This window comes from Numida meleagris, chromosome 6 (genome assembly GCF_002078875.1).
Source record: "Numida meleagris isolate 19003 breed g44 Domestic line chromosome 6, NumMel1.0, whole genome shotgun sequence".
NCBI lineage: Eukaryota > Metazoa > Chordata > Aves > Galliformes > Numididae > Numida > Numida meleagris.
The window spans coordinates 41913729-41928222 of NC_034414.1; the positions used below are offsets into that span (position 1 = coordinate 41913729).

The 14494-nt window shown below is 33.9% G+C and overlaps 1 protein-coding gene and 1 non-coding gene across 11 annotated transcripts in view; both read right to left on the reverse strand.

Moving 5' to 3' along the window:
- Nucleotides 1–14494, reverse strand: part of CEP128 (centrosomal protein 128) — a 96536-nt gene that overhangs the window by 54839 nt on the left and 27203 nt on the right. For 9 of the 10 annotated variants that reach the window (XR_002440370.1, XR_002440369.1, XM_021402503.1 and 6 more), the window contains 5 exons: nt 13690–13764; nt 12622–12754; nt 10887–11047; nt 2616–2966; nt 1344–1994 (listed from right to left, as the gene is read on the reverse strand). Coding sequence is in view for 8 of the 10 variants with exons in the window: in XM_021402503.1 (XP_021258178.1) it covers nt 1344–1994; nt 2616–2966; nt 10887–11047; nt 12622–12754; nt 13690–13764 (1371 nt within the window). In the remaining 2 variants the exon portion in view is untranslated. The remainder of the gene's footprint in view (nt 1–1343; nt 1995–2615; nt 2967–10886; nt 11048–12621; nt 12755–13689; nt 13765–14494) is intronic. The other variant, XM_021402506.1, reaches the window with a different exon arrangement.
- On the reverse strand, nt 6129–6199 carry TRNAG-CCC. The gene has a single exon. It is a non-coding gene; the product is annotated as a tRNA-Gly (tRNA).

A 14494-nucleotide genomic window follows, 5' to 3' on the forward strand; every position in this document is an offset into this window, starting at 1 on the left:
CATTAATTGCAATTTCATTGCCAAAAAAAAGATCTTATTTGGATAGATCACTTATGTAACAATGCTAGATGCATTATAAACTAAGTTCCCAGAACATTAAGCATTTCCTGTCAAAATATTTTCTATTTCTAATGATCCTTCCACTAACAGCTACCCAGTGTTTTTTTTTTTATTGCTGTCTTCAGTAAATGCTATGTTATACAGTGCTTAACAAATTGTCATTTCTGCTACAAATGATAACTAACCATGCTTTTCTAAGAAACGTCAATTCGTAACTGCCAAGATGTGGAAAACATGCATTTTAACCTACCCTGCGTATTTTTGAGAAAAGAAATGAAGTTCTTTATACTACCTATGATGAAGTACATCAGCAATCACTACAGTTTTGATTAAGGATTTCATAGCTATTTGTGGTTAAATTGGTTTAATTTTTATATGGCAAATTTTTAATTAAAAATATCTGATGGAAAAGTATATTTATAGTGCTTCTGAAGCACACTCAAATTACATCAATAACTTACAACCTACCTTGAAAACTACTGCCTCCACTAATATGAAGACACTAATAGAACACAGTACTATCTTACATATATATTCAATCATGTAATCAAATTGCTTCAATAACAGTCCAAATGTAGCTCATACCCAAGATTTCATACAAATGTCAATAATTAACTGTGCAGTTTAGAGCATCCATTTCAACTTAACTTCTTCAATTCTCTCCAGACCACTCAAGCCACTAAAATAGTTGCTTTCTTTGCAATGCAATAGCCTTGAACAGGACCAAAGGATGTGACCTCAAGACATTAACTTGTTTCTTACTGAATGAAACACTGTACTTCATTAATTACTACACAACTAGTAACTTTCTTGAGAAATTGTACAGAAATCAGAAGTTCTAAGAACTCATAAAAAAAAGGAACTATCAAAATTAATCTTAAGCATTATATGATCACTGTTTACATTCTGAAAGTGTTTCTAGATACAATGACAATACTCCAACATTGTGCAATTTATATATTTACAAAAATGCATCATCCCTGAAATAAAGCAAGTTCTCTAGTAAAGCCATGACAATAACTTGTTAAAATAGCAGTTCAAAAAGGATCAAACTACGTTAAAACGTTACAGCCTTACACATCTCCTCCTGTTCTGATCACTGATATAGCTAGGTCATTACTTCCAAACTAATAAAAGCTTTTGCCCTAAAACTATTATAAGAGTATGGTTTTTATGATGACTTGCAATAATATGTGTGTTAAATGTTTTACAACACATATTTTACTACTTTCATCCCTCAAAAGAAATAAAAAACAGTTTGTTTTTGGAATTATACAGAATACCTTTAGTATTCTAATCTGAGCATCTGCATCATCCTTTTCTTGTTTAAGGAGTTTTGTAAGCTCTTGAATGTTTCGTTCATGTTTGATTTTAGCATTATGTAACTCCGATCGAAGGTCTGCTAACTCCTGTTGGTGAACTTCTCTTTCCATCTTCAATTGCCTATTAGCTGAATTCATCTCTTCATGCTTAGATTCTTGATGTTTCTGGAGATCTGAGAGGCTCTTATGTAATTCCTTTTTGATTTTTTCTTCTTCTGCTATTCTGTTTGTTAGCTCCACACGTACAGAACTCAGACTTTTTACATCTGCTTGCATTTCTAAGAGTCTTTCCTGGTCTTTTTCATGAATTGAGTTACTAGTTGCAAGTTCTTGCTCCAAATGTTCCTTTTCAGCTTGCATCTGATTTCGTAGAAAGATTTGCTTTTTCAACTCATTCTCTAATTTATTTACAGTACCTTTAACTTCTTTTATTTCTTCTTCCAGAGATATCTGTTGAGACTTCATTTCATTTAGTTTTACCTCTTTGCAATGAAGTTGTTCTTCCTGCTGGGCTCTTTTTGTAAGCACATCATCCAACTCTTTCCGAAGGTTTTCTATTTGGTGTATAGCAGAGAGAAGTTGATTTCTAAGGTCATCTTTTTCCTTGAGGACCTAGGAAATATAAGAAAAGAAATCCAGTGCCACCTAAAGTACTTACAGAAAATCGTTGGAAACTAACTTCTAAGGAAAAAGTAAAGTGCTTCGTTCTGCAAAAATTTCAGAACCTGTAGTCTTTATTGTCAATAAAAGGTATCACTATAGCCCTAGAGTGTGAGAAAAGCTTAAACATACAATGGAATTAAAAATATGCCTAGAATATCGAAATCCATATAGCATTATGATATACTAGCAATTTGACATACACAGGGAAAATAAACACTATATTCAAAGACTTGACCACAGTATACTACATGAAACAATGTATAACTTCATCATTTTTATATGATTAAAATCTTACAAAAATAAGCTACATTAACAGCTATGTGAAAAGAAAAAAAAGCAACATTCATAGCACAACTTTCTTCTTTACAAGAAGAAAGCTTTGATTAAGTGAAGAAACTGCAATACTGGCTAAAGAACAGAATTTGCTGTCTTTTTGCTGTTTTGTAGTTCATTAGAAAATCCAACCCAGAACCTAAGAAGGTGGACAGTTTAAGGTACAACCTGCATAAATAAACTTATATTCATTTCTGAAAGTAAATGTGATGGTTACAAATAAAGACTCTATCTTACCTGATTATTTTTGTCCATCAGTTCACTGATAGCTTCATTTTGTTTTTCCACCTCACGATCCAGTTTCTTACACTTCAGTTTCCACTGTCGGATGGTTTCCTGTGCTCTCACCTTCAAATCTTCTCTTCTTTTCTCATTCTCCAGTCTGAGTGCCTCTGAATGCTTGAATTCAGTAAGGTACCGTTCTGCTTCCTTGGTACTCTCTTCGACTTGATGAGCTAACTGTGCAGACTGGAGTTCAGTTTGCCTACGCCCATTCTCGCTAGCCTTGTAGCAACTCTGCATCTCTTTTAGCTGGTCTAGCATTTTTTGCTGCTGCTTCTCCCTGTTTTCCAGGTCAGACGTTAATGCCTAGAATCATCATAACAAAATACAAAAAATTCAACACTAAAGATATACAGTATGAAACCTTACAAAAAAAAACATATAGCAATGCTCAAAACACACTTCTATCTAAAATAAGAATTGTGTAAATGATCTCTCTGATTACGCAGTAAGTACCCTGTTAGCTCATAGACTCTCCCCCTATGCAATGGTAAATAATTTCAACACTCGATACGAAATATATGGCTATTTTATCCTATATTTTACGTTTGGCATTTATTCTTCTTCTAGCTGTTCATGTTGTTATTAGCATTTCAAGTCTGAGAAGAAATCAGTGGCCTAGATCCTAGTAGGATATGCACATGATATGATATGACAAACAGAATAAATCAAAAAGTAAGATATAAGGAAAATAACGTAAATATATTGAGAGGAAAAAGAAAATTAGCCGGGAAAGAACACCAGTCATCACAACAGAAGTAATCTTTATATGAGCTAGATATTATCCAATTTTACTGGAGCAACAGATAGAATAAGGGTCTTATGAAAGGAAGAGAAGAATACAAAGAAAATACAGCAGCTTGCTGGATGCTTCTAGCATAAATTAAACATTTTTTTAGTATGCATTTCAGCATAATATTAGCAAGCATTCTGGAGACATTAGTTTGTTTCAATACTGAATTAAATTTCATAGATGGAATGAAATAGGAAGGAATAAAAACATGTATTTTAAAAATAATAAATGCTGCTTATCTTAGCTCTAGTGATATTTCCCTGGACAGTCTCATAAGCAAGTTAGTAAAAATGTTTTCCATAAGCATTCTGCAAGGGCATATTCAAAAATCAGTTACTGAAACTTCACTATCCCAAACTGAATTTTATTAAGATTGTGAAGTAGAACATAATATTAGTATTCCATATTTCAGACCTATTTAGACTGCTTTTATGCTGTTCAGTACTTTTTTTAATGACTTAAATGGACTTATTAGGCCTGCTCCATTCAGTCAAGCTTTAAAGGATGGAAAAACTTTAGAGAATAGGATTAGATTTCAGAACAACTGAAACAAATGGGAGCTGTCCTCTGAAATAAACAGTGCAATTCAGAATGGACAAAGGAAAACTATTTTGCCTAGGAATTAATAACTGTCTTTACAAACACACAAAGAATGACTGCTTAGGCAAAGGTCCTGCCACAGTTTTTGTCTGTTTGTTTCTTTTCCCCCCCATCTCCAGTCTGACCATTTCCTCCAGAGAGGCAATACATTCTATCAGTCTTTTCAGGTTAGCATTTACTGTCTGGGCAAGATAACTAGCATGTGACAGACTGTGGGACTGACAGAATACACCACAGTCTGGAACGCATTGCCACTACAGGCAAGAACAATCAGTCCAGCTTGATATTTGTACCCATGATGTAAAACTGGTGTAGGATGCCAATCAGTTGTTCACTTGTAGGATGAACATGCTCACTCTAGACACAGCTGAGATATAAATAATAAATACGTAAACATCTAATTTAATAGGTAATGACGTACGTAATATTACACAGGTGGCAAAATGAAAACAGGAAAGTTTCTGATGCATAGAATTGCAAATCTAGGAAAAAGACATACAAGACATACACTATTTGTTTCACTAATTTTTAAACATGTTTACCAGGCAAAACTACCACCAGGATTAACCTTGTAGACTACACTGACTGATAAGAAAAAAATAACCAGATTATCATTTCACATTTCTTGTCTTTCTGGAGACACTACAGAAGACATCAGTCTAAAACAACGTACTATTCAATTTTCTGCATCATTAAAAAATATATACTTAACCAAAATTCCCCCAGGGAACACATTTCATTAATACAACTATGATTCTCACAGACACTTTAATGGAATACGAGACTAAGATTAAATACAGAAAGCAATGCTAAATTAATAGTACACATTCATTTAATAGAAGTCTTAGTCCCCAAATTATTGATTTACAGTAAAATAAAAAAAATGGAAATATTTGGTTTTTTTATGCTTATGTTAAAACACAACTAATTTATCAACACTAGCTAACTCGCAGGAGGGGGAAAAACAAACTTTGACAAGGATGTACTGACATAAATGTGAATTTACTCTTAATGACAATAAGATCTTTTCAAAGAGGATATAAGCTGGAAAACTGCAGCACATCAACTTTTCACATAGCTTTCCCTGTAAAACATGGGGAATAGAGAAACAGTAGCTCTCCACAGCCTTTATTTTCATATTTCTATAATAGGACTCCCAAATGTATAGACCTGTACTTTCAAATTCCTATTGTGATGCACGAGATCCATATGTTTATGCATGTATGTTAGCATTCATGCAGTTGTCAAAATTCTACCCAATTTGTAGATTTCCCTACTTTCCCTATTTAAATTTGTAGATTTCCCTACTTTCCCTATTTAAAACATTAAATAAACAACTTTTCAGATATGCACGGCCATAAGTAATGTAAAAATTCATTTAGTAAAAAATCTTTTATGTAAAGATGTTTATTATCCATATACATAGAGAGATTGGTTACTAATAATTTTCCAAAACCTCTTTCCTCACGTGGCATATGCATACATTCACGTTACAAGAATTGACATATACAAGCATTAGTTGGAGATATCTGTATCTGTAGTAGTACACCTCACACATCACTGTCCATACTTAAATGTCTATAAAAAGTGCAGGTTATGGTCCTGCCTTTTGGTTCCTTGGAAAATTCTAACACATATTCTCAATTTCTAGACATTCTTTGAAAAATGGTGGAGGATTCATAGTAAACATGTTTAGTTAACACTTCTAACATAACAGTTACAGCTAAGTAATCTCTTTGCCACTTTCTATTATCTGTCTGCACACATCAACATAGTGTGACTTGTCTACAACAAAGAAAAGCTATAAGTCCTAAAATAGAATTTGACTGAATCACTTATCTGTATGTCCTCCTATATGCTCAGAAACTACTTGCTTGTATAAGAAGCAACTCTGGATCAGCCACTTTGGATCAAAGCCTTAAACGGTCAAATTTCAAATGAGATGCCTTCCTGTACTTCGCCATAACCACATATCATTTCTGTCTTAGTTGTAATCTTACTGTTAGTGTCTTAGAACCTGCTTCAGTCTTTCTTCATAGAAGAGGTGCTCCAGCCCTCTGATCATCAAAACTTTCTGTGCCGCCCGGGAATCGAACCCGGGTCGCAAGAATGGGAATCTTGCATGATACCACTACACTAGCGGCACAGTTGACAATAATGGTCCTCCTCGCATTAATATTTAAGGATTTTTACAAAAGAGAACTAGTTTTCTAGCAATACTTAAAAATTTATCATATTTAGTTAGTTGATCCTGGAGTACAATAACTTAATGCTCAAGAGATCTGAACCTAAGTGTTATTTTCAAAACTGATTAAACTTTGTATCAGCCCTCAGACTGCAACACCAGTAATACTTCAGTGGACAGACTCCATCTAGAGATGATGCAAAGGAAGGGTGCTTAAGAAACTGAAAGACTGATGCAACATTAACCCCAAGTAAAACAGTTCTGTATTTATGATTCTAGCTCACTACATATCCAGCATCCCAATATAAAACTTATCTTCCAACTTTCAACAAGAAATCATAGGCAAAGAAAAAGATCAACATTTTCTAGTTAGAAGTAGATACTTATCTGAAATATAAACTAATTATCATAGGCCCTAAACATGTGATTAGTTCAGATTTCCAGACCCTAGCTTGACTACATATCATATATTTGACCTGCATTTTCAACCTCTTTTAAAACTAATCACCACAAATAGGAAACCAAATTCCATTCTAGGAATAGAAAATAAACCACATTGTATATTCAGTGCAATAGTCCTTAAAACATTTAAGAACATTTAAAATGCAAGTAAAGATCCCTCATTTCATACAATTTGACATGCTTTAAATCAGTTATGTGCAAGCAATCTAAAATAAGAATTTAATAAGTCATGTTTCACTTCAGCCACACTTACTATGTTAGTCACTTAAAGTACAAGGGCTGCTTTGAAATTAATGCCCTCTATTTTATGATGTTGGCCCACAACATCAGATGTGGATATGGGTGGTATGGCAGTAGAGGTTGAACCTTCCACACCAATATTCCGTTACATGTTGTTTCCATGCCACAGATGGCAGCAGAAAGGCAGTCTGATAGAATGACATCTGACACGGAAGTGCATATGAAGCAAAGGTGTGTCACTGAACTCGTCCGTGCGGAAAAAACTGCACCCATTAACATTCGACACTTGCTGAACAATTACGGACACCAAACAGTGGATGTGAGCAAAGTGAGTCAGTGGGTGATACGTTCCAGCAGCGGTGACAGCAGGTCATCTCCACTTCTGCAAATTTTTATAAGTGCAGCATGCAGGCCCTTGTTCATCACTGGCAAAAATGCAGAGCTAATGGTGGTGACTGTGTTGAAAAAGAAGTATTTTGTAGCTGAGAATTTGCTCTATGAAATAGTGTTACTGTGTTCTTCGTATCTGTAGTTTTCATGGAAATAAATAGAAGGCATGGCTTTCAGAGTGACCTAAGTAATTTTTACTGAATACAAACTGCAAATATTTCATCACAGTCTGAACTGAATCTCTTACAACTCATGTTTTATCTAACCATGAAGAATCATTGATCCAGAAGGTTTACACCTTTCATACAAACACAAGTTCTGTTAATTGAAAAACTAGAGATACCTACCTAGAGATACCCTCAAGAAATGTATTCATTCATTAAAAGGTATATTGACTTCTCCAGATTTTCCCCAAGCATGAAGTGCTACTGGCACTGATAGGTAGTAGTGTATATAAATGTAAAGATACAGCTGAAACACCTTAAAATTTAAGTTCAATATGTGATTTCAGATACATTTTAAAATGTACATATGCTAGTCACTTTCATAAAGATTCTGGAGCACTACTTCAATGTTTATAAATCACTGACATAATAATACGGATACAGGCTGGTCTATGGTAAAGGTATGGATTTCTCATATCTTGTAAGAATAACTTTTTAAATTTATAAAAGTTGTACTGATTGATTTTCAGATATCCTAGTTGAACTGCATAATTAAAATAATTGGCTAACACTGTCATCTTTAGTGGAAGAAAAGTCAAAATAAATTTTAACAAGGCTCAAAACTTCACTCAATCTTCCTAAGACTAAAAAATCTTTATTTCGAAAGAATTCTAATCTTAAATAAGCAAATCAATGTCTCTCAGGAAACCTGAAATATTTTCAACTATCTGCTGTTCCACTCTAATAAACAATATTATAAGACCCCACTAACCTAATTCAAATCTAATTAGAATTAGAGAAATCTTCAGTAAATCAAATTATTTAACAAGCATAAGAGTTTGTATATGCTTAGGGAGAAACTAGTTTATTGTACTTTTACAATTTATGTACTTCGTTTCCTTAAACATAATAGTAAGGTTGAATCAATTTCTACTTAATTTCGTAAAGAAAAACATATTTAAAATAATTACATATATTTACAAGATTAGGTAAGCCAGAGCAATCAAAATTAAAATTCTCTACAGAATTTAAAAACTAAAGATAGAACTCACTTCTAATGATGAGTTTATGAACATGATTATAATCTTTGTCATCCTCTCCATTTTACATCACATTGTGTGTTTATGGTAACAGGGACTAAATGTACAACACAACTCAAATTCTTGAAAACAATGACATTTAAATAAATGACAAGAAACTTCTTATATCACATGTGGACCAGAAGCAAACAGTTACATCCTCTCCACTAACCAAAGATAAGTTACACTCAGTTTAAACAGGAATGCTCACTTCCAACTGAGAATCAGACTATCTGATAAGAGCAGCTGTTGGAACAGGATTGACAAATGCTTTGTTAGTACATAAGTTTAGAAATTCACATCCTTGTTTCCTTGATGTCTCATTAAAATAATAGCAAAAAAACCCCCACTAGCTATTTTCCTGTTGCTGCTTCTGTAGGTGAATGGCAGTGGGAAGCAGATAAGAAGTACAAAGTATTTTCTGTAAAGTTAATCACAGAAGTCAGATTTCTAACTTGCAGAAATGATAATGACCCTATCCGAGTCCTCTTCCATCAGTATTTTCACAGAGCAGGAAATTAGCATTAGAACATCATTCTGACATTCAAATAGCATGTTCTATGAGAAGAAGTTTTAAGAGATATTTTTCTGTGTGCTTGTACCCCCTTAACTCCTGCCACTTGAGTAACTGGAATTTCTCAGGCACTACAAAAAAAAAAAAAACACACCAATGTGCTTAAAATAATCTATTGCCCAGTCAGAACACTAATGCTGATGGGCAGCAGGTGATAGGCAGCAGGAAATGCATTCTGCTTGCCTTTTCCCTTACAGGAGCAGCCTAGGTTTTTTTAACCTGTTCAACAGCCAATTTTCAAACAGCATGTCGGAACTTATTTTGAGACTTCAATTTTTCCCAATGCAACTTCAGGTATTAGCTTGATTTAAATCAGCAGAGAAGTTGACAACAGAATGGTGAGAATACAGCAGAAGTAAAGAGTCTCTCCACACTTTACAAGAGTAATTGTTCTTTAAGTACTGGAAGGCTGCAATATAAAGACTTCTCAAAGCCCTCTCCAGGGTAAACAACCTCAACTGTCTCTGTTTGTCTTCACAGAAGAGGTGCACTAGCCTTCTGATCATTCTCCGGACTCAGTCCAAGAGGTCCATTTCTCTTTTGTACTGGGAGCCCAAGAACTAGATGCAGTGCTTCAGGTGAGGTTTCATGAGAACAGACTAGAGGGGAAGAGTTACCTCCTTCGGCTTATTGCCCACACTTCATTTGATGCAGCCCAGGATACAATTCGATTTCTAGGCTGCAAGTGCATGTTGCTCGCTCATGTTGCATTTTTTCATCCATGAGTACCTCTAAGTCCTTTTTGCAGGCTGCTCTCAATCTATAAATCACCCAGACTGTATTCGTGTTTGACATTGCCCCAACCAAAATGCAGGACATTTCTGAAACATCTGTCAAGGACCCTCTGGAGTACCAACTGCACCATTCAGCTTGGTGTGTTCTGCAAACTTACAAAGGAAGACTGCACTTTATCCATATCACCAGGGAAGATATCAAACAGTATCAGCACTAACATAGAACCTTGAGGGACACCACTCATCAGTGGCCCCCATCCAGACACTGAATTATAGGTTACAACTCTCTGAATGTGGCCAACCAGCCAATTCTTTATCCACCTAATAGTCCATTCATCAAAACCATGTCCCTCCAATTTAGATGAAAGGATGTTTTATGGGACTATCAAATCATAGAATGGTTTGGGTTGGAAGGGACATTTAAAGATCACCTAATTCCAACCTCCAGTCAAAGGCAGCATCATCTTCCACCAGATCAGGTTGTTAGGCTCCTATTCAATCTGACCTTGAGCACTTCCATGGAGGGGGCATCCACAACATCTCTGGGCAATCAGTTCTAATATCTATCCACCCTCATAGATCACACGGGTTTATCATAAATAAGCATGCTAACAATAATAATTGTCATCATTATTACACTACATCTATTAGTGAAGAAAGGAGAAGTTAGGATTTATTTTCATCAACATACTTCATTATCTCATAGAACAAGGTATTCCAGTTTGACTGAAATTAAACTTATAAAAGTAACTCCATGAACTGCACCATTCGTGGTAACAGCAGATAAAAATCAGGTCATCTTTTATTTGGACATGAGACAAAGTCAAGTAATACAAATCACGAACTCACAGGCAACAGTAAATTCTTTGGTCTGCAAGCTCAGATCACCTTTCAAACTTACTCGTAGAATAAACTCAGTAGAGCATGACAGTCACTTAATTACACTCTAATCTGGTTTATAACATACCTTAAGCATATGGGAAATGATTTACAAAGAAAACTTACCTTTATGTGCAATAAAAGCTGTGCTTTCTCCTTGTCTTTATGCTCTATGCGTCTCTTTAGCTCTTCTACCTCTGACATTGCTGTGTTATGGGTCAGCTTTGCTTTAAGCTCCAAAATATGTTTCTCCAGTTCTTGCTTTTCTCTCTCATATCTTTCAGCTACTATAAAACAGTGGGAACAGAACAATATGCCCAGTAGAAACATGGACTTGTGGAAAGCTATCTTTCTCAGTTTAGTTCTGGCAATTCTCTAAGTGTGACTATTACACAGCCATTGACGAATCTGTGAAAAATGGCTGTAGTTATAATGATAACCTTCCACTGAATAAGAGTAGTGTTTCAGGGCTATTATCCAGTCATTTTAGGGGGTGCCCCCACTCTCTACCCATGGGGAGAAAGAAAAAAAAAACTAAAATAAGAAATGAAAATTCCCTCCAAATTTCAAGCCAAAGATTTTATACAACCTGAGTGTGAGTTCTGAGACAGGTATTGCTGTCTGTGAATTATGTCTCAATACTACAACTACAGTAAAAGTTCTTGATGAAAATAAGACATAAATGTCCTAGGCCAGAATTCTAAAAGCCTTTAGAGGCAAAGAAAATTTCAGTTTGCATATATCTTTCAAGAAAAAGAAATAATGCAGTAAACAAAAATAATTGCTTTAATTTTCATTTCTTCTCCCTCTCTGTATATCTTAATACATCCACTACATTTTCCTATGTTTTCACAGCAGTTGTTATTATTACAAAACAAGTGAAAAAAAAAGGTTTCTTATACATGAAAAGCATAGTTACAAGGAAGTTCCCTTTTAAGCAGGTACTCTAACACTGAAGTAACTGAAGAAAAACTATTAAAATGACAATCCTGTGTTACATGTCTGAATCTAAACCATGAACACAATCATTTTCTAGTACCCTGTATGAGATTTAGGCATCTGACTCCCTGATTTACATTTCCATGACCAAGATAATTCAATAGCTGAGGTATGAAAATATAAAAAGTCATTAACCAAATTAATCAAACATTTCCAAAACACTGGACTCAGAGTAACTGTTCTTCTATAATACTGAATACCACATATCTTTGCTAATGAGGAGAAAGATATTCTCTAATACATTTTGATTACATTTGAAAAGTTTAAATAAAGATAGTTCTCTACCAATATAGTGAAGGCCTCACTAAAGATATAATTCAGTACACAGTTACATGTTGAAATTGTTTAAAATATTTTTCATCTAAATATGATGGTTCCACCCCTAAAATTCTAAAAATTGCAATTAGAAGTCACGACTGAATGATATTGGATTATAAGGATAATATTCCTAAATACTCTAGAATATGATGGTACTTCTTAAGGGATTCTACCAAAAGTTCAGCAGCCTTATTAGCCAGCTATGAAATGGACTTCTGCTATGATTTTCAAGTTGACAGGGTTTAAACTGCAAATGTAATGAAATGTAAATTTTCTAAAAAACGAGTATTTAGGAATAATGTAAAAATACTAACCAATTTCCTTGAATTCTCTCTAATAATCTTCATTTGTTTTAACCATGCAAATTAAGGTATTATATCCTAAATCGCTATTTATTTGTAACAGTACTTATTAACTTGAAAGTGAGGATTTTATCAGTTGTTTTAGTTGGAACAGCAGAGGAACTTAAACCTCGAAGTCAGAATTAACATCCAGGTTGACTAACTAATTTATACGCATCTAGCACCAAATGTGAGAGCTGTACCTGTTCTAATTCTCCTTTCATCTTCTTGTACATCCTGGGAGCTCTGATGGCGCATAACCACATGCGAAATTTGACGCTGCAACTCTGCACGATCTTCTTCTGCTCTCAGAAGTTGGGAACGAAGATCTTCAATCTAAATACATATTGAAGTATCAGACATTTGACATAAAATAGAATGGAAATGTAAATAATATGCTTTTATTAAACCGTAAAAAAAAACAATAATTGTACACAAAGTTAATAAATAAATCTCAAAAGTTCTGCAGATGGGAAACAAAAAAAAGATAGTTGTGTTCCTAGGAACAAGCCACAAATTCTTTATTCAATCAAAATGAAAACGATTATTTAAAGCTGTTATGGTGACCACGGCTGAACATTAATTTCTCCATTCGAAACAAAATATTATTATATATTTTGTCTTTTTACATTCAAAATATCTATATAAAGTTACATATTTTATATAAATTCTACACATTAAATATACAATATGCTAATTCTTGAGAAGCATACAAGCCTTTTACATACAAGCCTTTTACATTTTTTACTTTCTTTCTCTCATATACAGTTACAAATGTTTAGGTAAAAGGACTTTTTTGTAATGCTATAATCGAGATTCCTGCATCCTTAAGATTCAATCTTATCTGCATCAGCAGGCATCATTTAGAACACACTTTGGATCATTTTCAAAATTGTTTGTTTTCTTAATATTTTTCCTCATATGATAGTGTGCAATACAGCAAATACTGCTCTGCCACTGGTGTATATGAAGTCATGCACTTTGCATAACAATAATCACTAATATAGCAGTTGTTCTAGACCATACTATGAAGGGCAGTTACAAATAATGTGTTTACTTGAAAAGTACCACAACTACTGTTACTTTTCTTTTTAATAAATGAACATGCATACGAAACGGTCTATATTTGTACTCAAATCTTTCTTTCTGAATCTCCTTCTTCCCTTTCCAAAATAATGTTATCAGAATATGAGATAGGAAGATTAATTAAAAAGACTCTGAAATATCCAAATATGAAAACTTTAGTATTTCCAACACACCAAAGCTGTTACCTGATGCAAAAGAGCTTCTCTATTGCTTTCTGATTGATTCAGCTTTTTCCGGGACTGCTCCAATTCTTGCTCAAGCTTTCATTACAGAAAATGTTGAACAAAAGAAAAAGCTACGTGTGCATCACAGTACAAAAGTGTTTTTTAACAAGTTAATTCTGGTGCAAATTAATTGGTACAAGCTATTACTTACAGTAAAGTATAATATATACCATGTTGTTATTTATCCAAAACATTAACATAAATTTTCACTTGTACTAAATCCCAGGTATATTTAAATTATACAAAGAAAGTTTAGCTTATAGACTATAGTTTTTGCATACTTGTCTACATAATATGAAGATACCAAGTGGCAAATATAATCCAAAACAAACTAACAAAAAGAAACAAAACAAACAAAAAAGCATAAAAGCTACTTCTCACAGGATTGTAAGTAAAACAAAAGAAAAAACTAGTAATAAAAGTTTTAAAAACATGCTAGGATTTGTGGCATACTTTCAAATTCTGTGCTTATTTGCGCTGTGTTCAAAGACGCATTTCAATTGTTCTGGAAACAAGATAACTGGAAAATTGAAGAGCCCGGACTTCCATACAATTAGAATTTTCCCTAAAATACTGTATCAAGAGAATTTAAGAATGTGTAATCAGAAGTAGTCAGCAAACTGATTACCATTTCCAGAAACAGAAAACAAAAGCTATGAAATATTTTGTGAACTCTGTCAAAAATAACTCAAAGATTGGAAAGATGCACATGGAAATGCAAATAGTTTTTGAAAGCAGAAATTGTTATTGCAGAGATAATATCCCT